We start from the raw sequence: 23,736 nt of genomic DNA on the forward strand, positions 1-23,736 counted from the left end.
GGACATCCTTTTCATGTAGCAATTTGGGAAATGCTAGACACATAAAGTTGTTTCACACACGAATTTGTTACATATACGGGAAATTGGCCTTCAGTTCACAGCCGTCGATTTTTTTTATGTTCAGTCCCTGGGTACTTTTTTAGTACCACATTTCCACATGAAGTGTACCACATTTTGTATGACATAGTACCACAATTTTGTGGGTAGGGAGTGAACTTAAAAAAATATTTTGATTGGGGATTTTTCACCAACTTCCCCTTACATATATCATTTGATTAGATTATATTGAGTAGCGTAAACGTAAAAAGTAATAGAAAAAATCGTTCTATGGAGTCATAGGTCAGTGCATCGAATCAATATGATGGAAAAATATTGGAAGTCTTAGATGGATCGAGATTAGGGTTTGCCAACATTGGTAGGGAGTTTGGAAAACTAACTGAAAAAATCACAGAGAAACTGCAACCTTCCAAGGCTATGTGTGGTAAGTCGCACAAATTGGGCACGATGAAAAGTTGGATCAATTTTAGCAGCAGTATCCTCTGTATCATATGTTCATACAATCATACACAACATTTACATACGTGCATACATGAAACTAAATTTACTCATAAAAATTAACCAAAAGGCAAGCAACAAACCTAGAAAAGGAAAAAAGCATATGAGATCGAGATTTTAACAAAGTAGACTGTATGCTTAAAGAATTGCAAAAAATGCCCTTATGGTGCATTTGAATAAGTAAATACCGAGATTCGACTAATCAAAAAGCTATTTTCTCATTTTTATGATATATATTGCACAAATTAAAATCCCTTATGATTAATTTAAAGGGGTTTGATTTCAAAATGGATCGATTCAAATTTCTATTCAAGCTATTGTTACCTCTTTATCTGAGTTTTTTTTTTATCCTTGAACTCCATTTCAGCATAATTGAGACTAACTTTCTACGTAAACACTTGTCCTGACGTTGAGAATGTCCAAAAAGTCGTGATGACCAAATTCCGACAAACATTTGTTACAGTTCCTGCAATCCTTCGTCTCTTCTTCCACGATTCATTTGTTTCGTAACCCGAATTTTAGTTGATGTTACTGTTTCTTTAAACTTCAATACAGACGCACTAACATTTAAATCTAATACATGTTTATGTATGTGTACGGGTGCGATGCATCGGCTATGGTAGCGTTCACATCGGGCCGGAATAAGGCTGCAAAGGATCACGCGGACAATTTATCATCGGCCGGAGACGGATTCGACACAGTGATCAAAGCCAAAGCTGCCGTAGATAAAGTTGCAAGATGCAAAAATAGAGGGTATCCTGTGCTGATATTCTTGTAAATTTAAAGTTCTAAGCAATGTATTGGATCAGTCAATTTGTTTGAATAAGCCGATTTTTTTTGGTTCAATTTGTGTATGCAAAAACACATTATTTCAAGAATTCAGTGAAATCAACTAGCAAAGTAAACGCGTTGATTTGAGAGTGTTCAATTTATATGATAAATATTTTACATAATTAATATTATCAAAAACGAAGTACGTACTAATTATTTGAGAAGATATTATTACATTATAATACTATTAATAACATATAATAAAACTAAATAAATCCGTATACAAATTCAAGATTGACGCGAGTTATTACCTTGCCAACCTCTAGCACCGAATATTCATTGGAATACTTTCTGGAACAGGAAGAAAATATAAAATAGGATTAATTTTCTCATGAGAATATTACTCACATGACTTCCAAAGCAAATTTTACAGTTTCTTTTTCGTTATTGAAGAAAAAAATTCTTTAGTTCTCGATGAAAATTATGAAATGTTGGTAATGTCCTGTCGCAGTTAAGCTAACTAATTATTGGGTTCTAGATATTGGTACTGGTACTTGAGATTCCTTTTTCTTTTTCTTTTTCTTTTTCTTTCCCCCCTCTCTTTTCAATAAAAATATTCTTTCTTTTTAATTTTTCTTTAAGAAAAAAAGCAGATCGAGATCATGCATTGCCTAATTGAGGACAGCTCCAAATGATGTTGAAAAATAGGAGGACACGTGAAGTTCATGTGTTGCTGACCCCTTCCTGTCGGGGTTTTCGAACGCTTTAGTCATTACTTTTATTCTAATAAATCTATCGATTTTATTCTTCCATAATTTATAAGGGATAAGTCATTTATCATACTATATATAATCTTTTATGAGACAATCTATATTTATAAAAAAAATATTTTTGACAAAAAAATTATATTTTTTTTCTTGAAACAGGTCGGATTAGAGTTTTTTTATCACAAAATTGATTTTATTTCCGTTTATGATTCCCTAGCTTCCTGTTCGTCTATATCTTCGTTTAAAAATATATTCAAATCAAAATTATTATCTCATGTTTAAATAATTTAAAGGTTATTTATTTCCATCAAAATTAGTTGAGCTTCGGCCAAGCATAAAATAATATCATGTTATTTATTTTTGAGTCCCCACCAATTTCAAATCTGACATGTTTTTCATATTATAAAATATCTTTAAACCATTCGATATATATATATATATACACACACACACACACATGGGGAGGGGCAGAACCCGAGATTAAACGACCTTGAAATCTATCGAAAAGGCACGTTCCTCCCAAGTCTGAGACAAAACTTTTCGACTCTTAAGTGCCCATAAATTTAATAATTTTAAAGCTAAATTAATATATTTATATAATAATAATAATTAGCAGGCAAAGGACGCCCAGACATTGAGAATCTCAAAACTCCGCCATAGCATAGAAAATTATGACGATGATAACGTCACACCATTCAATTTTGTGCAGCCAACTTGCCTTAAAGCAACTTGCAAAAATAAAATACGAATCGTACATAAATTGTCACAAATAGAATGGGCCCCGTCAAGTACTACTTTCTGATATTCTTAAATTAAAATAACATTTCAAGATAATTCAAAATTTCAATGATTTGAAATCAATTTTCAGTTCAATTTACAATAGACAATCGGGACCCAACTACGTTCCCCAATTCGCGTCGTATTGATAACAGAAATTGAATTAAAAAAAGTGAAAAAAAAAACGCAAATTTCAATTTATACGAGTTAAAAGTACATCGGATTGTATTTTTTAAAAAGAATACACACATTTTTTATATTATATACTGTTTTTAATTAATTATTTAATTGTTATTGCCAAGAAGAATGGAAAATTTGTCGTCATTGGCCGAGTTCAACGAAAAGGAGCGTGGTGAAACCCTCGTCACACTTGCCACTTGTCTTGATTTAATATTACAATATACAATGATTTCATTCTCATGATCATACATCCCGGGTTTTTTTAAAAAATATTATAAAATAATAAAACTATTGTAGAAATGTGACAATTTCTAAAAGTTTGTAAAACTAGTACAATCCGGGACTTACTGTCCCGGATTCAAATTTATTATTATTATTATTTTTTTAACTTTTTTAAAAAAAAAATAAAAGNACTAGCAAAATAAACGCGTTGATTTGAGAGTGTTCAATTTATATGATAAATATTTTACATAATTAATATTATCAAAAACGAAGTACGTACTAATTATTTGAGAAGATATTATTACATTATAATACTATTAATAACATATAATAAAATTACATAAATCCGTATACAAATTCAAGATTGACGCGAGTTATTACCTTGCCAACCTCTAGCACCGAATATTCATTGGAATACTTTCTGGAACAGGAAGAAAATATAAAATAGGATTAATTTTCTCATGAGAATATTACTCACATGACTTCCAAAGCAAATTTTACAGTTTCTTCTTCGTTATTGAAGAAAAAAATTCTTTAGTTCTCGATGAAAATTATGAAATGTTGGTAATGTCCTGTCGCAGTTAAGCTAACTAATTATTGGGTTCTAGATATTGGTACTAGTACTTGAGATTCCTTTTTCTTTTTCTTTTTCTTTCCCCCCTCTCTTTTCAATAAAAATATTCTTTCTTTTTAATTTTTCTTTAAGAAAAAAAGCAGATCGAGATTATGCATTGCCTAATTGAGGACAGCTCCAAATGATGTTGAAAAATAGGAGGACACGTGAAGTTCATGTGTTGCTGACCCCTTCCTGTCGGGGTTTTCGAACGCTTTAGTCATTACTTTTATTCTAATAAATCTATCGATTTTATTCTTCCATAATTTATAAGGGATAAGTCATTTATCATACGATATATAATCTTTTATGAGACAATCTATATTTATAAAAAAAATATTTTTGACAAAAAAATTATATTTTTTTCTTGAAACAGGTCGGATTAGAGTTTTTTTATCACAAAATTGATTTTATTTCCGTTTATGATTCCCTAGCTTCCTGTTCGTCTATATCTTCGTTTAAAAATATATTCAAATCAAAATTATTATCTCATGTTTAAATAATTTAAAGGTTATTTATTTCCATCAAAATTAGTTGAGCTTCGGCCAAGCATAAAATAATATCATGTTATTTATTTTTGAGTCCCCACCAATTTCAAATCTGACATGTTTTTCATATTATAAAATATCTTTAAACCATTCGATATATATATATATATACACACACACACACACATGGGGAGGGGCAGAACCCGAGATTAAACGACCTTGAAATCTATCGAAAAGGCACGTTCCTCCCAAGTCTGAGACAAAACTTTTCGACTCTTAAGTGCCCATAAATTTAATAATTTTAAAGCTAAATTAATATATTTATATAATAATAATAATTAGCAGGCAAAGGACGCCCAGACATTGAGAATCTCAAAACTCCGCCATAGCATAGAAAATTATGACGATGATAACGTCACACCATTCAATTTTGTGCAGCCAACTTGCCTTAAAGCAACTTGCAAAAATAAAATACGAATCGTACATAAATTGTCACAAATAGAATGGGCCCCGTCAAGTACTACTTTCTGATATTCTTAAATTAAAATAACATTTCAAGATAATTCAAAATTTCAATGATTTGAAATCAATTTTCAGTTCAATTTACAATAGACAATCGGGACCCAACTACGTTCCCCAATTCGCGTCGTATTGATAACAGAAATTGAATTAAAAAAAGTGAAAAAAAAAACGCAAATTTCAATTTATACGAGTTAAAAGTACATCGGATTGTATTTTTTAAAAAGAATACACACATTTTTTATATTATATACTGTTTTTAATTAATTATTTAATTGTTATTGCCAAGAAGAATGGAAAATTTGTCGTCATTGGCCGAGTTCAACGAAAAGGAGCGTGGTGAAACCCTCGTCACACTTGCCACTTGTCTTGATTTAATATTACAATATACAATGATTTCATTCCCAGGATCATACATCCCACTTCCCAACCATGCGTATGTTTTCTAAAAAAATTAAATAAACCGACCACATCGTTAAAAAAAAATTAATGCTTTAATTGCCATTACATTTTTTTCCTGTCACAATTTTACCATTGCATTTCATTCCTAAAACAATTTTAATTTCTCTATAACTATATTATTATACACGAACGAGCAACTTACGTGCTCCCATTTTGTAGATGATGCTCAACATTTTCAACGAAAAGTGATAATATATATGTTTATAGGATTCAAGTAGAATCGATCCTAACAAATTTTAGACATGAGTCTAACTTTAAAAGAGTTCTCTAAATCATAACGTAAATTCATATTTTTTTAGACTCATAACAATTTTTTTTCGTATTAAATCATTATCTTCTCGGGAAAAAGAAGGAATGAAACATGGATTCTAAGAGTTAAACTACACCATTTTGGTGGGTCCACACAATAACAATTAAGTAATCCCTCATTAAATTTGTGTGTGTGTGTGTGTCTATATATATATAGACACACACACACACACAAATTTACTGAAATAAATTTATATCATATTTATTGTACTTCACAAGTTACAATGTCCACATTNCCTAACAATTTGCAACTGTGTCTGGCCCTTTAGCTGTTGTATAAACCGAAAGGTCCACAAATTTACCCACCCGTTATTAATTACAAAAGCCAACGAAGCCCATACCCATTGATGCATTAAAACTAAGAGTAAGTCTAATGTGAGACCGTTTCACGGATCTTAATCCGTGAGACGGGTCAACCCTACCCCATAGTCACAATAAAAAGTAATACTCTTAGCATAAAAAGTAATACTTTTTCATGGATGACCCAAATAAGAGATCTATCTCACAAATACGACCCGTGAGACCGTCTCATACAAGTTTTTGTCTAAAACTAAATATATATTTCATAAAAATACAATATATTCCAAACAACATTCTTGTTATGTGGATAAGTTCGAATGATACATATTAATAACACTCCCTTTATTGAATAATCGCATTGAGTACTCTAATATTAGCTATTAAGAAGTTATATATATTTTTAAACTTGTAACCTATGCCCAGAAAAATTAATTTAACATGAATTGATAGATAAATTAACTATTGCCACGTAATTTAAATAACCACCATGGGTGAAAATTTTAAATTAAGTCAAAGTTTGACCCCAAGCAAGTAGGAACTGGCTTCCCTCCAATGTGATTGGAGTTTTGAGATTCCTTTCTTCATTCCTTTGCATCATAAATGTTTATTCAGAACGCAAACCGATAGTCCATTTCACATTTATTACTTGTTTAATTAATTCAATGTCCTTTTCCTTCTAAAAATTATTTTATTTACGAGTAAATTTAATGATCCATTATTCAAAATCACAAAAACACTTTGTGAGAATTTATAATAAGTTAATTTTGTGATATAATTCTTCTATTTGAGTCACAAATGAAAAAAATGATTTTTATGTCAAAAATATTATTTTTATTGCAAATATGAGCATGGTTGACCAGTTTTAAGAATAAAAATCTACGAAACCGTCTCATAAGAGACCTACTCATTGCAAACATTTTGAAATCTTTAAGTCATGTATGTGTGATATAAATAATTCCCTTATATATTACTTGGTGAAAAAAATTAAATATATTATACAGTTTCACATATGTTATAATTAAGTTGATCTATCATCTCATTTCACGAAAGTAAAGAAGGACGCAAATTAGTCATTAATTGGCTCAATTTTGCATATCTAGTCAATCCACATTCATCTATAGCTAAAGTAACCGATGCATTGCAAAAATTGTCCAAATACGTATCTTAATTAATTCCTATACAATGAAACACAATTGGTATTTATAGACCATAAAAATATCTCAATTAACATATTACTCTTATTTTCAGAGTAAAATTCTTTTAGATTTAAGTTTTTATTTATTTATAATGGATGTGTTGAGATTATAATACCATCACTCCCATGTGCAAGAAGCATAATTAGCAAGTAAAATACCACTATCATGTAAATGAATGACATGCATATGAATCAAGATATAGATGTGAACCAATGGAAAAGGGTCAAAATGCTCGTCAGCGTGTGCCAATAATTCAAGTCCAACAGTCATTAGACACGATTCAAGAAATTACATTTATGAGGAAGAAAGTAATCGCTAGCGAAACTTTCTTTTTCCTTACTAAGATAATTACTACGAGGGGAAAGAGGGGAATCTTTCGCCGCCCGTTAGATACAATACCTCGCCGGAGTAAAATTCCCGGAAGAAAACTTACCACTAATACAGGAAAAGAGCTAAAAATAGTTGAAGATGATAACCAGAGTTTACTCCCTCTTTTTTCTCGTTACCTAATTAATTGAACAAGTTCAGAAGTTTTATTTCGTTTTTTGTTTGATGATCTCCACAAGTTGTCGTCAGAGATTCCTCGGAATTCATTGATGGGCTCCCCAGTCGCCGCGTCCTGGGTAAAGGGCTCATCTTTTTGCCATGGAAACCCGGTGTTAAACTGAGATCAAGATCAGATAACTGCATGATCCGAACCGGATCCTCCGGGAGACGGTGGCGCTTCTGCAACTTTGATCGTGAAGTCAGGGATGGATCTCGGAGATTGAACATATTCGTGCAGTCAGACAAGTCGTCGGGATCGGACGCACCGCCGAGGAACTCCGCTATCGGCTTTAACGCGCCACCACGGAGAACGGTCTCAACCGCCGTCTGGCAAACGTGCCAGTTCCCGGTCCAGAGAAGCCCCACCGCCCCGTTTACAGGGTTCACCGTTCTTCCTGCAGCTTCAAACAGCAGAGACTGGAAGAGGGCTGCGCAAGTTTTTCATTTTAGTTTCAATTTAGATTATCAGCTCAAGAATACGGGATGCTAAATTTTGAAAAAAACATATTCACCAGGTCTCTGATTTTCCGGGACGGCGGAGATGAAGGACATGAGGCCGGCGCGGCCGAAGAACTTGGCCACAAAAACGGTGGCGTGGCCTTGTGATTCGGGGCTTTCAATCCACTGTAAACAGTGCCTCAAAATACACGTTTCGCTGCATCCCTTCCGAAGAACCCGGCATCCATTGCAACTCATCTCTCCAGCTAGGTAAAAATAAAATTCTCCTGGTTATTCCTCTGGATTACAACACACGAAGATCTGTTAAGTGCTACCCAGAAGCTTAAGAATCAAGAACCAGAAGCAGCAAGAGAGAGAGATCAAGATTAGGTTGTGAAAAGAGGAAAAGGTTGATATATAAAGAGAAGTGGAGAATGGAAGTAGAGGAAGAGTGGGGTTAAAGTTTAGAGTAGGTTTAACTAGGGTCAGGTCAGTTGAGTGGGTGCGACTGGCGAGTGAAGTCTTGCGTGGTTGGGTTAGATTCCAAAGTGCTGGGCGATAGCGGCTCCGTGTTTCCGCGGATAGGAGTCCCTCAACCGTTGGATTCTGATTGCCTTGCAGATGCTCAGATTCTTGATGATAACCGAACACTTTATTTTTTGTACTCGTACATACTATTATATATACAATACAAAACTCTAGTTCTATATGCTAGTTGTGAAAGGGTCCACCCTTCCAATTTGGAAAATGAGGTCAGCCGTATTTTATTTTTTTATTTATTTTTGTAATAGAGCTTTCATTAACACTTCATCTAATCAAAGTTTATAGTTTTCTTAATACACAGCAGAGTAGCATTCTGATAAAACACATTTCTGCCATTAAGAAAACTATGACGAGTAAGTTCGTGTGCGACTTGGTTGGGATTCCAAGAGCAATGCTGAATCCAAGTTCTTGGTGAGTTGGCACACATCATACGGATGACTTCCACAATATTGTTTTACTCATAAAAAATATCGTGATTAATCGATTAGATTGTCTCGAGAGCATTGGACTCAGGTGCCAACATGGCCATCCCCCGATGTTCGACCATCAATAACCCTTTGTGCGTAGCTATTAAATTCTGCCATTAGAGGAGAATTGACCTGTCAAAATGCGACCTTCAACAAAAAAAAAAAAAGTCCATTGCTCTCTTTTCCCACTATGTCAATCCCAAAATGATCAAGAGTCTCTTAAATAGAAATATCTACATTCACCTTGAAAACACCTGTAGGCGGTTGTTGCCAAAATAACAATTGGGGTTGCCTATTCTTAATCAAAATTTCATAATAATAAATTCAGGGGATAAATGTGTACTCACATCCAAATTTCTTGTTCAGAAAATTATCATCGTCGTTATCCGATTGACTACGGCGGGCGTGGAGTCATCCTTATCCTACAACCTAGCCCTTCCATGGTTCCATTCAACACGCATTATTTAATTTTGTTATCCAATAATCAGATTTTAATGTTTTATAATTTAATCGCCATTTATAAATTATATATATTATCATTTAATCGCCATACTTCATAATTAAAATGCGTAACTGGCCTACATGTTCATCTCTGGGGATACAGTTAACTATTGGGGAAAATATTTAAACTCAGCTCTACGAAATTTCACGTAAAAGATATCCATGACATAAGAATGAATGTCAAATAAAAAGTCCATTACTCCATACCACTAATTTCAACGTGAAAAAAATACATTTGACCAAAATTATTAGTTTTTTTTTTCAAAATTATCCTTTTGACATACTGGTGAAATTACATTCCCTACAGATATCACAAATTGATTAAAAAACCTCGTGTATTAATTGCTATGAAATAAAGGTTGTACGAATTAATTAATAGATTAAGTTGTTTATAAATTGATGTTGTATTTGGATCGATGGATTTGAATTCTTGAATCTATAATAACAAATCAATTGTTTTTTTGTGGACAAATCAACTCCATGATGAATTCAAAGTTTCAAATATTTATTTTTTGAGTTATTGTTGTTGATTTCAAATACATCTCAACATGAGGTCATTTTAAATCATCATTTCAAATATATTTTTAAATCTAAATCATTCACTCCAAAGTTCAAACACAAACTTAATTTCAACATTGACTTTAGATACAAAAGTTTAGTAAATTTTTGTTAAATAAAATTGAACCGATGTCATATGAAATAAATCTATTTTCACGATCTTATTTACATTTTTAGTAAAATATTTAACTTGTTGATTTTAAAAATTTAAGAGATAATTACTATGCAAAAATAAATAACTTTAATATTTATAAAAAAATATATTTAAGGTTCTCACATGAAATTTATATTTTAGACTAAAAATAAAAACTTAATCATAATTCTAAGGAAACTGAAGTTTTAAAATCTCAAGTAACAATTGAAGAAACTATTCACCAAATCTCCATTAAGATATGATGGTATTCAAAATTTTATGCAACTAGTATTCGGTCTTGTGAGCAAAAATTACTCATGATGGTTGGCCTAGACCAAGTGATCTGGGAAAAAAAATCCTGATCGGTAGATGCCGAGCTGAATTCTACGTAGAGGAGTAAACGTTATAGGTCATCGAAAGTACTCGCGACATAACTTTTCTGATGCTTAAGTTGGTCTAGATATTAGAATTTAGTGTGAGTATAGTAGTGTCAGTGATAACAGTATGTGACTGTGTGTAACAATGTGGACTACATGGTATTCATAGATTACACAATAGATATACGGTGCGAGCAATGCTATTTTTTTTAAATGAGATGGGAAATTGGGTCGGTGGTTTTTAAAATTTCGACTTCTTGTTGGGTCCATAAAAAGTGGGCTCGCCTAAAGGCTTTGGACTTATAGTAACTAATACAAAAGCTAAAACACCAGTGAGGTGATAACATGTGAAAGGCTGAAAAGAATAGATGATAAGCTGGGCCTCGTCTTGACACTTTGGATTAGCTGATGGACACAGGTGAGTCCAGAGGCCCAGTAAAATGCCACTGCGTTTATTCGCTGATGTTAAATTTGCTTGGAAAATGTTCAAATTTCCCCCTCGAAGACGAGATTCAAATATTCATCTACAAATGCAAATTCCGCAGTTAGATTCACATAGTTCCATTTATTTATGGAAAAAAGGCTCCGGTCCTCGCCGCAAACCTCCGCCGAGGAATTCCTTTCCTCCGCCGCCAATCTTCCCTACAAATCCTCCAAAACCACCGTCAAAGCCCTAATCAACACCCTTGCTCCCTCATCTAACTTGACGTCCACTCTCCCTGTATTCCTACGCAGTTCAATTTCACAATCCATTGCCAAATTCAAAAACCTAGCTGACTCAACTTCCAATGCATCGCCCAAAACTCCTCCTGCTAAGCGCCTCCGAAGGTCCTCTAGAAATAAGCAAGATGACGAGGCATCTCACGCCACCAACTGCGAAGATGAGAGGCAGTCTATTGCTGAGAAGCTTCGGGTTTTTGCACACATTTTGCGCCTCTGTGTTTTCCATCCTGAAAATGTGTTTTCCGCTTCTGATTTGTTGCCTGCTGCTCAAGAGTTGCATGATAACTTAATTTTTTTCGAGTCTGACTCGGGTTTGCTTTCTGAAATTGCTACTTTATGTGAAGATTGGTGGAAGGGGAATTTATCAGGGAAGGAAACCCTGATAACTCAGTCGCTGCCGGTTATTTTGTCACGATCATTGACTTTGAAAAAGAAGGTGGACGTCCACAGAGTGTACGCGCTTCGGGATGCTTTTGTGTTGTTTGATTTTGAAGATGACAGCATTGAGGACTTGAAGCATTTGTTAATTCGCTGCGTGATTTCACCTTTGTATTTGAAAACAGAGGACGGCCTCAAATTTATAGCTTTTTTGTTCGGACTAAGTGCGCAGCTTGCCAAGGAGGTGTTTGCAATGATTAAGTCTCAGATTCCTTATGGGCGCAAATCAATGGTGCAGGCATATGGTGAAATTATTTTCAGAGCATGGAAAGCAGTGGAGGGGTCAAGTAAGGAAGAGATTGAGAAAGGGTTCTTGCAGGGTTTGATTGAAGATGCGATATGTGCCAGCTCGGGGGCATTAGCTGCATCAGTTAGGCGTATTTTGAGAGTTTTTGTTAGTAACCGAACCATAACTGGTGTGGAAAAACTGATTTTTCATCTGACAGAGCCCGTGATTTTTCGTTCACTTCAGGTATTATTTCTAGCTGGGAGTCTTTACTGAGATGAGAGTACAAGATACTATTCATCCAGATCATGCATTTTTTTTTAGTTTGGTCGGTGTTCGTATATAAATTTTAAGTACCTAAATAGTCCACAGCTATGAAATGCATGAATCAACTTGTTGAATATGTTAGTAGAACCTCTTGAGATTTGAAAGAGAAGTGATTTCTGGAGATCCTCCATTGGTGATAACTTTGTTATCCAACTATATAGAAGCTAAAAAGTGACGTAGAAATTATAAAAAACACGCAATGGGGAAGTTTGTTTGCGATTGATGCCCTTTTGTCATGCTAAAGCATAATTTGCAGCCACATAACCTGCTTTGCATCAAGAAGTCAATTAGTAGCTGTGAACCTTTCATATTCTGTTTATTCACTGATATATGAGGTCAACTAATTAAGCATTTGGCAGGTGCTGTTTTTACTTGTTAAACCTGCTTGTGATGGTTATCAAACATCTTGGAATTGTGGCATGTTCCAGCACTTCGATATTGGACGCTGAATGCCCATTTATCTTCCCAAATCTAGCTTGGACTTTGAATTGCTTATCTTAAAGTGTTACCATTCTACGTGCATTTGGTACCATTATATGAAGGAAACAGAATATAGAACAACAGTAATCTGGAAGCTCCTTGCCCTTGGCCCCTTTAATTCTTTGCATCGTGAAAGATAATAAGGAGCTAGATATTGATGATGAATAGAATAATAGTTTCCGGAAAATTTTATTCACCACAGCCTGTGCAAATTTCAGTATTTTTCCTTCCTTTTATTTGATATAACTAATTCCAGAACCTCGGATCCAAATAGAAAAAAAAATCCAAAAAATGTGAAATTAAATATAAAATGATATTATTATACCTGTTTTGTTCTGCATGGTAACATTATTTGTATCTTTAAGGTGGAATAGTAAACCTTAAGGTTGTGTTTTTAGCATGTTTCTTTTTCGTAGTAAATATGTGGTTCTGGCATTACATGAAGTTGAATCTTGATCAATTACAAAGCGGTGGAAATTATACCTAGCTACCTTTTCTGAACTTTAAATTGAGAATTGAAACATACTTGTTTTGTTTTTCCTAATGGAGTTATTTATGCATTTAATAATTATCGAGATACTCCATGAATTCGAGGAGAATTTTTGACTGCCTTCATTTTTGCAAAATATTCATGACATGAATCACGATCCAATTTACCACCTACAGGTAATTTTGGCTTCTGCAATGCTGTGGATAATTAAATTTTAGATTATGTGTACTGACTTAATGATGTATTTGCATTATATGTTCAAAAACTTTATCGTTCCTGATTATGCAGGCTTCAAACTCAAATGTTCGTCAAAATGCATTGCACTTACTTCTGGACCTGTTTCCGCTTGAGGATCCTAATGCAACTAAGGAGGTCAGGGATACACTACTTGAAAAGCAATTATTTCTGTTGGAGAAACTGCTCGTGGATGAATGCCCAGATGTCAGGGTTGTATCAGTAGAAGGCAGTTGCCGGATTCTTTGTCTGTTTTGGGAAATCATTCCTTCATCAACCATTACAAAGATAATTACAATAATTTTCGACCATATGACACATGATGCTTGCACAGAAGTCAGGCTCTCCACTGTGAATGGTGTTATGTATTTGCTTGGGAATCCTCAATCTCATGAGGTTCTTAAAGTGCTTTTACCTAGATTGGGACATTTGATTTTAGATTCTACATTAGCTGTACGTGGTGCTGTCATTGATCTCCTACTTCTCTTGAAAGACATCCGGAATTTTCATTTCCACAAGGTACAGATCAGACCTTGAAATTCAACCCCATGGTATTTACCCGTCTATGATTCTCTTTCTATGACCTATATTGTTTGCCCCTTCAGGTAGTTTCATTAGATACATTGTTTTACACACTTGCTAATGACCAACCACTGGTAGCAAGGAAAATCACTAAACTTCTTGTTCCGTCATACTTCCCATCTAAGGTTACCGAAGAAGAAGCATGCAAACGTTGTATCACTTTAATTAAAAGGTCACCTACAGCAGGAGCAAGGTTTTGTGAGTTTGTGGCATCAGAAGGAGCATCTCGTAGATCTCTAATGAAACTTTTTAAAGTTTTGATCCGTTTAACTCTGTCATCTGTTAAATTGGAAGAAGAGCAGATTGTGGGTTTACTTCTTGCTGCATCCCACCTATGCAGCAAGCTTGCACATGATGGTTCTTTCCTGACAGCTCTCAAGGAAGCGTTACCAAGTGACAAACTGAAGCGCCTGTTTACTATTGCTTCCACTGCACGAGCTCAATCTTCTGTCTGCAACATGGTCTCAGCCACCTCTCCGGGTGCTGTAGATGACCTTTTTGAGGAGTGCCTGGGTTTGACCACAGAATGCAGTGATTTATCAGGTAATGTTGAGAAGCAAATTGAAGTGAGGTCTGCCCACAAGATGATCTGGTCTTGTGGTTGGTTCAATGACATGTTTGAGGCTCTAGTTGGATTTCTGCAGAAAGCTGCTTACGGATGTCATGTTACCTTTGCTATAGATCTAGGTAAAAATGGTAATCATGCAGCAAAACAGAGGAAGAATAAATCTTCCATTAAAACATCATTACAATCCAGATATAGCAGAGGAAAAAAGTCATCTAACAATGCTAAAAATAATTTTTTTGAGGATTATGCAATTGCTGCTGGAGTGTCATGGCAAATTACAGACTTACTGCAGTCTGAAAATTCAAGACAAGCTATATTAGGATCTCGAAATTTAGAAAACGCATTCAATGCACTGAAGGTCATTTCTGAGGCTAGTATCCTGAATTCCCTGAAAAATGATTGTATGGACACATCTCCTGTTGCTGCTTATACGACTCTTACTCTTTTCATGTCTCTTCATGACATCAGAATAAGCGGGAACAAGGATCCTACACAGGCAAGTGATATTTTCTTCTGCTATGATTTTAACAAAATTCCGTGGGATTTGGTCTTTCGTTTGTTTATATGATCTTTCACTGGTTTTATACAACCCCTAATCATGGTACATTTCCTGACATTCTCTTAGATGTTTAAACTGAATACTTGTAAAGCCCTGAGCCTGTCCTCAGACCCTGCAATCACAGTTCTTGGCACTCAGCTCAGTTTACTTTACTCATTGGACTCCTCCACGCCAGGAAAGTGGAGTTTGTGCCTTCCCAGGATTCGACCCCTCAACCTCCTGGCATATAGGTATATTGGCTACAACTTTCTTGGCGTGGAGGAGTCCGATGAGTAAAGTAAGCTGAGCTGAGTGCCAAGAACTGTGGTTGCAGGGTCTGAGGACAAGCTCAGGGCTTTACAATAAAAGGCGCCTTTTATTGTAAAGCCCTGAGTCTGTCCTCAGACCCTGCAATCACAGTCCTTGGCACTCAGCTCAGCTTACTTTACTCATCCGACTCCTCCACGCCACGCAAGTTGTAGCCAATATACCTATATGCCAGGCGGTTGAGGGGTCGAATCCTGGGAAGGCACAAACTCCACTTTCCTGGCGTTGAGGAGTCCGATGAGTAAAGTAAGCTGAGCTGAGTGCCAAGAACTGTGATTGCAGGGTTTGAGGACAGGCTCAGGGCTTTACAATACTAATGAGTGCTGGATGTATGAGTGAAGGATAAGAAGAAAAATAAAGTTCAAAGAAATAACATGAAGGAATTTTTGTGAGATATTTATTATATTATATATGCATAAGCATGAAACATGTTTTTTAGTTTAACAGCCATATTCATATTATGTACTAAATGGCGCACAAAATTTTGTCATTAGGCTTGGCATTGGTCAATCTTCCTCCGTTAAATTTAGGCCTGAACCTTCAATCATGACGACCTTATAATTTCGAGGTTAAAAAAAGCAGCCTTTTATGTAATTCACAGCCAAAGTGAGATATTAGTGGCCAAAAATATAGACAGTGTCCCCTTATGATTTACCCCAACCATCAGCAGAAAGCCTTTTATGGCTATCATCGCCATTAAACTGGCAAGTACGACATGTGTTATTAAAATGCGTGCAACATTTTGACATTTAAAACCAATTTCTCGTCTGTCTCTTGTTCTATTACAGGCAAGTATCACAGACTTGACAATGGACCATTTGCTTCACTGTGCAAACAAGCTATTCAGAACAAATGAACATAAAAGGCCAGAAAATCCGCTTTCTGTATCAATGAAATCCAGTAAGAGAGCGCCTGTCTGTGAAACAAACACAAGGGAATCTCAAACAGGTACGTCTTACTCGCCTACGACGGCAGCCTTCCTTTTCCTGGTCTTTTCAACTTTTTAAGGCAGATTGTGCAAATTATGGAACATTTTGTCGACTTCTTGGGTAAAAATGGCTTTTTAATTGTGAAAGCTGTTAATTTTGTGAATTATTTGATTTTTATTGACAAGAAAGATGACATGAACACTCTGGGTCTACTTCTGATTGATTACAGTTGTGTTTTCACCTGCATTTTTATGATTCTAGATAGTTTTCCTTTTCCTGATTCCAGAAGCATGCATTGAATCTGTCAGCTTTGATACTTCTGTACAGGTGCCAGTTTAAGCGAACACATGAGGATATTGAATGTGGAGAAGATGCTACTTGCAGTTTTAAAGTTTATCGTTGATGCAAATGCAATGAATCTTGTTCCAAACTGTCAAGAAAGATGCTTGAATTTTGCACTGGAAAAATTGAAATTCATCATCTCCAATTTAAGGCGACACTTCATTGCTCGGACACAGTTCTTAGAAGAAGACCTAAAGGAAAATTTTCATTGCTTAAAAAGCTCGTTTACATATGCAGCAAAGTTACTTAATTTAGTGTTTAAAACTTGTGAACCTTCAACACCACAACCAAGAGCATATGATCTTGTCAATGAAATGTTTAACCTCGTTATTTCGATCGAAGAGTTTTACGGATATGGATACGCTGCTCGTTTTGCTGCCATTGTGGAGCCATGGATTCCTGATCTGATTTTGGCTCTCGGATCCTTCCACTTGAGGAAACAGACTCAAGAAGAGGGTATTGGTTCTGTTCTATCCAGGAATGACACATTACCTCTTTCCTCATGGAAAAACATCCTAGCAGTTATCGAGGTTCAGGAACTTGTAATCTTAGAGGAGGATACTGAGTTTATTCCAAACTCACGGTTTTCTGCTTTCAAGAAACTTGTGGAAACAATGACTCAGATGTTGAGAACAAACAATAATGTGCTAGATGCTGTTGGAGCGATTTTATTAGCTGATTCACTACAGGCACTACAGAGCAAGAATTACAACATCGTCTTGGGTCTTTTGCATTTTGTCTGCGTAAAGTTAGTCAAGTCAGACGACCTTGAACTGAAAGAACTAAAGTTTATGTTGGCGTCCTTTGAACATATACACTCTAAATTGGAGACTGCAACGGAGGAGCTAGGTGATGGTGATCACGACAGACAAAAGTTGCTCAAAGCTATAGCGTTGCTTGAGCCTGTTTTCATGTCTTCGGTGTTTGATTGACAGAGGAGATGCTCAATGGAAGAAATGTAAACATTGTGTGGGTTCACAGTTTACATGACCTAGTATTATTTTCATTAGTTTGTGTAATTGTTTTATATAAATGGATGCTTAAATGTTGTGCAGCCACCGATACATTTTAGTGATGAGCTACAATTCCTTATGACCTATTTTGTAAGACAAGCTTAAGTATTGTTCGTGCACTGAATGAAAACATTTCCTGTGACTGCACAACTGATTTTTTTTACATTTATACTCGTATAGAATAAGTGAAATCAGTTGATTAACTAAAAGACCTACACCATTTGGCAGTTTACATGCCAAAAAGCCAAAGACATCAACTGTTTCACAGACTATTTGAATAAGAATGAACAATTTCCCTACTCCCTTTACCTACACTAACTACTTCCGTGAAATGGTTAGTCACAGGTTTTACTCGATTCCTCTGGGAACTCCATAAAATCCACAAAAAGGGTAGGGAACTTCTCGACTTTCATTACCATATAAGATTTCTTACAGTCCCAGCCGTCAATTCTTATTCTTGGGATGATGTGGCGAGCTATAAGGACCATGTCAAGAATCTTATATCATTCATCTATTAGCTCTCTATAGGAATTCTCTTCAAACCTACAGCAATCGGCATGCCCAAGAATCCAATGAATATGCTGAAAAACCATTGCAAAAAGGTAAGTGGAGTTGTGTTTGCAAATGTGCCAAGGTATTCAACGATTATGATCTGGAATAGCACTGTAGAACCAAGAACTGATGCAAAAACATAGTTATCAAGAATTCCTTCGAGCACATCGATTTTCTCCATTTCTCTGGAGTTCACCTCATTGAAGAGCTGCGGCAAACCAGAAGTGTTTAAGGAATATAGCACAATAAAGAATCTGTGGACATGTTAATGGACACCGTTTAAGAAAATTTTAGATATCAACAGATACCTGACAGAAAACAAATGAGTTGAAAATAATCGTGTTGAGGATCAAATCAGAATCAGGGCAACTATGAAGCATGAATATTGTCTTTCCACAAGCTTGAAGAAACCATATGACCAAAAACTGATACAAAGATTGCCCTAGGATGTTCCTCCACATAACAGCATTAATGAAGTTGCCCTTCCTTCCAACAGGAGACCTTTTCATTAGCTCGTCGCTAGGAGGCTCGGTTGCCAGTGCGAGTGCACCTAATGTGTCCATAATCATATTTACCCACAGAAGTTGAACTGCAGTCAGAGGAGCAGTTCCTGAAAATTCCATTTCGAAGTATGAGAAAAAAATATCTTTCCCCAAGTACAAAAGGATGGAATCTTATATTTGCTTAAAAAGGCTTTGTTACCAGTCAAGCAGGCAGAGGAAAAGTTTACGACCAATGCAACAATATTAACAGTCAGCTGGAACTGCACAAACTTCTGTATGTTAACATAAACTGAGCGTCCCCATTTGGCAACAGTCACAATTGTGGAGAAATTATCATCCAAAATTATGACATCTGCACTCTCTTTTGCTACCTGATTTCATCACATTATAATAATTAATCTCATATATGCAAAAAAAATTCATTGGACAAAAGGCACATCATTTTATTCAACCATCTCGTTTTATTAAATTACCTCAGTTCCTGCAATTCCCATTGCAAGTCCAATATCTGCTTCATGTAGTGCAGGAGCATCATTTGTCCCATCACCAGTCACTGCCACAACCTCGTTAAATGTTGTTCTCAAGTGCTTAACCAATGTGTGCTTGTCTAGTGGCGAAGACCGAGCCATAACCTGAGATGCATGCAGATGACCATCAACCAAAAGCTGTGTGTGATCTGACCGTCATGTTTCATGAGGCCTTATTGGAAGGTGACAATTCATATTTCCTAGTTGGGAAAAACTAGTATTTTTCAGACGTAAACGCGTAAGTTACCTGAATCTTGGGAATTAATTCAAGCAATTCCTCCATACTTTTATCGCGAAAAACAGGACCTTCAATGGCTATACCATCATCAGTAAGTATCCCACACTCTCTCGCAATAGCTTTTGCAGTGTTGATGTTGTCTCCTGTAACCATCCGAACCGTCACGCCAGCTGAACGGCAAAGTGCAACAGATTCCCTTACTCCAGGACGTACAGGATCTTTGATTCCCACGATCCCTATACAAGTATAACCAGATGCTGGAATAGCATCGTTTGGGGAGAACCCGTTTTCGAGTTCTACATAGGCAAGACATAGTGTCCTCAGAGCCTCACTCGCAAACTGATCAATGGTTTCTTTAAGACGACAAATGGATGCTTCATTGAGGGGGACAACTTCACCATTCGAATCAATCACCTTTTCACATGCAGCAAGAATAATCTCTGAAGCACCTTTAGTATGAGCTCTAAGTCCGCGTCCTGGAAGCTCCAACACAACACCCATCCTCTTCTTTGTGGAGTTAAATGGTTCGACCTTCACTAATTTATTCGCTTGTCTTTCTTCCCGAAAATCGCCTCCAAGAGACAGTCCAAACTCCAAGATAGCTGTCTCAGTCGGAGTCCCCAAAATCTCTCGTTTTCCTTGCTTGTTAACCACAACTTCTCCACCAGTATTGTTGAAAATTGACTGCAACAGAGTTTTAACAACTGTTTCAGGAAGCTCAGAGCGTAGAGCAGACGTAGTTCTTGGTTCGCTCAGGTCCTTAACCTCCATACAAATACATGATTTCACCACTGTCATGTGATTAGTCGTCAACGTCCCGGTTTTGTCACTACATATGGTTGTGGCCGACCCCATTGTCTCACAGGCAGCCAAGTTTCGTACAAGAGCTTTATCATTCATCATTTTTTTCATGGCAAAAGCAAGGCTCAAAGTCACGGCCAGAGGGAGCCCCTCAGGAACTGCAACGACAACAATGGTAACTGCAATGGCGAAGTATTCTAATAACTCTAAAGCATTGTCTCCTGACAAGCGAAAAATTGTTCCCTCATGCCATTTAAGGCCAACCATTTTCTGAACTAAAACAGCAAATGTCACCACAGCAAAAAAGAGGCCTATCTTTCCGATAATAGTCGCCACCCCATTTAGTTTAACTTGCAATGGTGTTTCCTCGTCCCCTCCTTCACTTAGTGTTGCCATTAACTTCCCCCACTGAGTTCTCATGCCAACAGTGGTAACAAGCATCTTGCACGAGCCATCTTGGACCTTGGTTCCAGAGAGAAGAAATGGATTCTCAGAACCAACCATGACCGGCTCACTTTCTCCGGTCAGACTAGATTCGTCAATCAAAACAGAGAATCCTGAAAGAAAAAGCCCATCTGCAGGGACTTGATCACCGATTGAAAGATGCACAATATCACCTGGAAGAAGCTCGTATATTGATATCTTCTGTCTGTACCCGTTTCTTGTAACCTGGATGGCAATTTTCTTCTTTTCCTTGTCCAAATCCTTGAATTGCAAAGACTGACGATAATCACTTGTAGCTGTCACAAACACGACCAACAAAATACTAGCAACGATCCCGAGTCCATCATGAGCTCCCTTAGGCCATCCCTCAGTGGCAATGCCAACCATCAAAGAAATAAACGCACATACACCAAGGATCATGAGGGTCATATCTTGAAGGGCTTCCCAAACAAACACCCAAAAGCTCCGAATTTCGCTTTCTTGGAACTTATTGATGCCGTAACTCTGTTCTCTTCGACTAAGAGATTCAGTATCAGTAGAAAGCCCATCTGTGGAGCTTGTGGCGAGCTTTTCTACAAGGCCAGATGGCCCCCCATGAAACTTTAGCTTTTTAACATCGTGACCTTCGACTATGGACCCTAGTTCATCAGCACAAATCCGAAAACCAGCAGCTTCAACTTCCTTAGGTACAGTGTAATCACTCGGCTGCACACCTGTACATAATTTAGCAACAGAGGTTCACATTTAAGAATTCATGAAACCAAGAAACCTCTGTTCAAGCAATTTATCAGGAAAGTTACCTTGTATGAATTGGAAGGCAGCTTTTGAGACCAGGACCGCTATTCTCAACTTCTCCTGACACACACACACACACATATAACGAGATATATCTACAATTAGCCACATTTGCAAACTATGTATAAATTATGATCACAGACAAGGACTGGAAAACAACCCGAATTTTATTTGATACAACAGCAAGAGTAAAGGAATTTCACTGAGAAGAGGAACAGATTGACTGCGGGTAATCACATTTTTCATTATCCAATACATTTGAGATTCTCCGACATTTTAAAGATCAATCAATGTTCAAAATTGTGACATTAATTTATGACCAATCAAGAATTCTTGATTAAAAATCCGTCATTCCAAGAAGAATACATCCAGTGCATAGACCGAGAAGAACGAAAATCTAAGAAAGATGTAAAAATAAAAGAAAATGCTGAAAGTGAACAACACATTGAAAAAATATTGGTTAGAAGAAGGGAAACCTGATTAGTTTTGCGCATGGCAGCAGCCTCGTGGCGCTTGGATAAATTAGCAGTGAATCTGAACCGTCGTTTTGGGTTCTTAACGAGCCCACAGAGATCCCTCCATCGCTGCAACGCCTCCGCCGACGCATGCTTCGGCTCCACGTCCCATTTGTCACTCAATAAACTCTCCATTTCCCCTCTCAACGAACTAGCTATCTCTTACACCTTATTATTATTATTATTCCAAAATATTTTGCACTATATTTCTCTTGGACGCTACAAGCTTCTATCTTTTATAACTACTCGTTGCATTTCGAATATTTTAAAGCCAGGGGCCCCATCAAGGGACAAAGCTCTGCATAATTGGTTTCGGAAAGAAACGGGCACATCCAAGAAATTTCCAAGAACTTCCCTGAAAGAAACTTCCCACTAAACTTATACTCAGCATCCGCCAAAAGAAAGAATGATGTTAGAGATAAATTTGTTGGAGTAAAACGATGATCCGATTTCTTGGCAGGGGAAAGTAGAAATCTGTGGTTACAGATTAGCGAAATTTGCAGTAATGCTGCTCCTATTTTCTCGGAAGGTTGAACGAAAAGTGCGAGTCAAGATGATAATTTTCATGTTGACTTCGAGGTTGGTTAATGTTATTATAAATTACGTTGTGTGTCTCTAAACGTGTAATAAAAAAGTATCGTACAAAAGAAATATTAATTCACTAAAGATTGTCTAGCGCGTTACTTTTTCTCGGTCTCTATTCACACGCACACGCGGAAACGAGTTAAAACGTCACTTTGTGTGATATATGATGTCATATTTTATTTTATTTTATTAAAATAATAAGTTTGGTAGAGTCTTATCATTCAACATAAACATTGCTATGATGAGTAGGTCTCTTATGAGATGATCTCACGAATCTTTATGTTTGAAATGGTTCAACCCTATCGATATTCACAATCAAAAGCAATACTCTTAGCATAAAAAGTAATATTTTTTCATAGATGACCCAAATAAGAGATACATCTCACAAAATACGACTCGTGAGATCATCTCACACAAGTTGTTGTCTACTTTGATAATAATTTATTGAATAAATCGGATGGTTCACAAAATATTTAAAATAAAAGGCTTCTGCTTGAGGTCAAATCTAAACCACGTTGCTTAATTTATTTAAAGAAATATATGTTGAGTCTATTCAAAGTTTACTTAAATTGATATATATTTGATTTAGTATAATGCACTCTAAAGATAGATTTATTTTTTTGCCTTACCAATATAAACGCATATAATAAATTTAATACAAATCCATGAAACTTAAATTTTAATGAATTTGGATCGTCAATCATTATACAAATGCCAAGTGAACTCAACTTAAGATTTTAGATAATTTTCTTGATAATAACAAATTATTAAATAAATTTGTATCACAATATTGCTTCAAGTAATTAATTTAACAAATTTCGGGTTATATTTGTATTT

The 23,736-nt window shown here is 36.0% G+C and overlaps 3 protein-coding genes across 3 annotated transcripts; 1 reads left to right on the forward strand and 2 right to left on the reverse strand.

The window, feature by feature from the left end:
• Positions 1 to 7,411: 7,411 nt before the first annotated feature.
• LOC140974343 (LOB domain-containing protein 37-like) lies at positions 7,412 to 8,544 on the reverse strand. Its single transcript, XM_073437736.1, has 2 exons — positions 8,218 to 8,544; positions 7,412 to 8,133 (listed from the first exon to the last, which is right to left on the reverse strand). The coding sequence occupies exons 1-2, from the start codon at positions 8,399 to 8,401 to the stop codon at positions 7,670 to 7,672; spliced, it is 648 nt and encodes a 215-aa protein (XP_073293837.1). The 5' UTR covers positions 8,402 to 8,544; the 3' UTR covers positions 7,412 to 7,669.
• A 2,677-nt stretch (positions 8,545 to 11,221) lies between these two features.
• On the forward strand, positions 11,222 to 18,512 carry LOC140974359 (uncharacterized). The gene is made up of 5 exons (XM_073437758.1): positions 11,222 to 12,355; positions 13,695 to 14,159; positions 14,246 to 15,294; positions 16,446 to 16,603; positions 16,912 to 18,512. Exons 1-5 carry the CDS (start codon positions 11,294 to 11,296, stop codon positions 17,856 to 17,858), a joined length of 3,681 nt encoding a protein of 1,226 aa, XP_073293859.1. The 5' UTR covers positions 11,222 to 11,293; the 3' UTR covers positions 17,859 to 18,512.
• Positions 18,117 to 22,884, reverse strand: LOC140974350 (calcium-transporting ATPase 2, plasma membrane-type-like). The gene is made up of 7 exons (XM_073437747.1): positions 22,276 to 22,884; positions 21,805 to 21,859; positions 19,769 to 21,717; positions 19,468 to 19,626; positions 19,194 to 19,365; positions 18,800 to 19,101; positions 18,117 to 18,699 (listed from the first exon to the last, which is right to left on the reverse strand). The coding sequence occupies exons 1-7, from the start codon at positions 22,447 to 22,449 to the stop codon at positions 18,454 to 18,456; spliced, it is 3,057 nt and encodes a 1,018-aa protein (XP_073293848.1). The 5' UTR covers positions 22,450 to 22,884; the 3' UTR covers positions 18,117 to 18,453.
• Between the last annotated feature and the right edge of the window lie 852 nt (positions 22,885 to 23,736).

This window comes from Primulina huaijiensis, chromosome 1 (assembly GCF_012295235.1).
Source record: "Primulina huaijiensis isolate GDHJ02 chromosome 1, ASM1229523v2, whole genome shotgun sequence".
In the NCBI taxonomy this organism is placed as follows: Eukaryota; Viridiplantae; Streptophyta; class Magnoliopsida; order Lamiales; family Gesneriaceae; genus Primulina; species Primulina huaijiensis.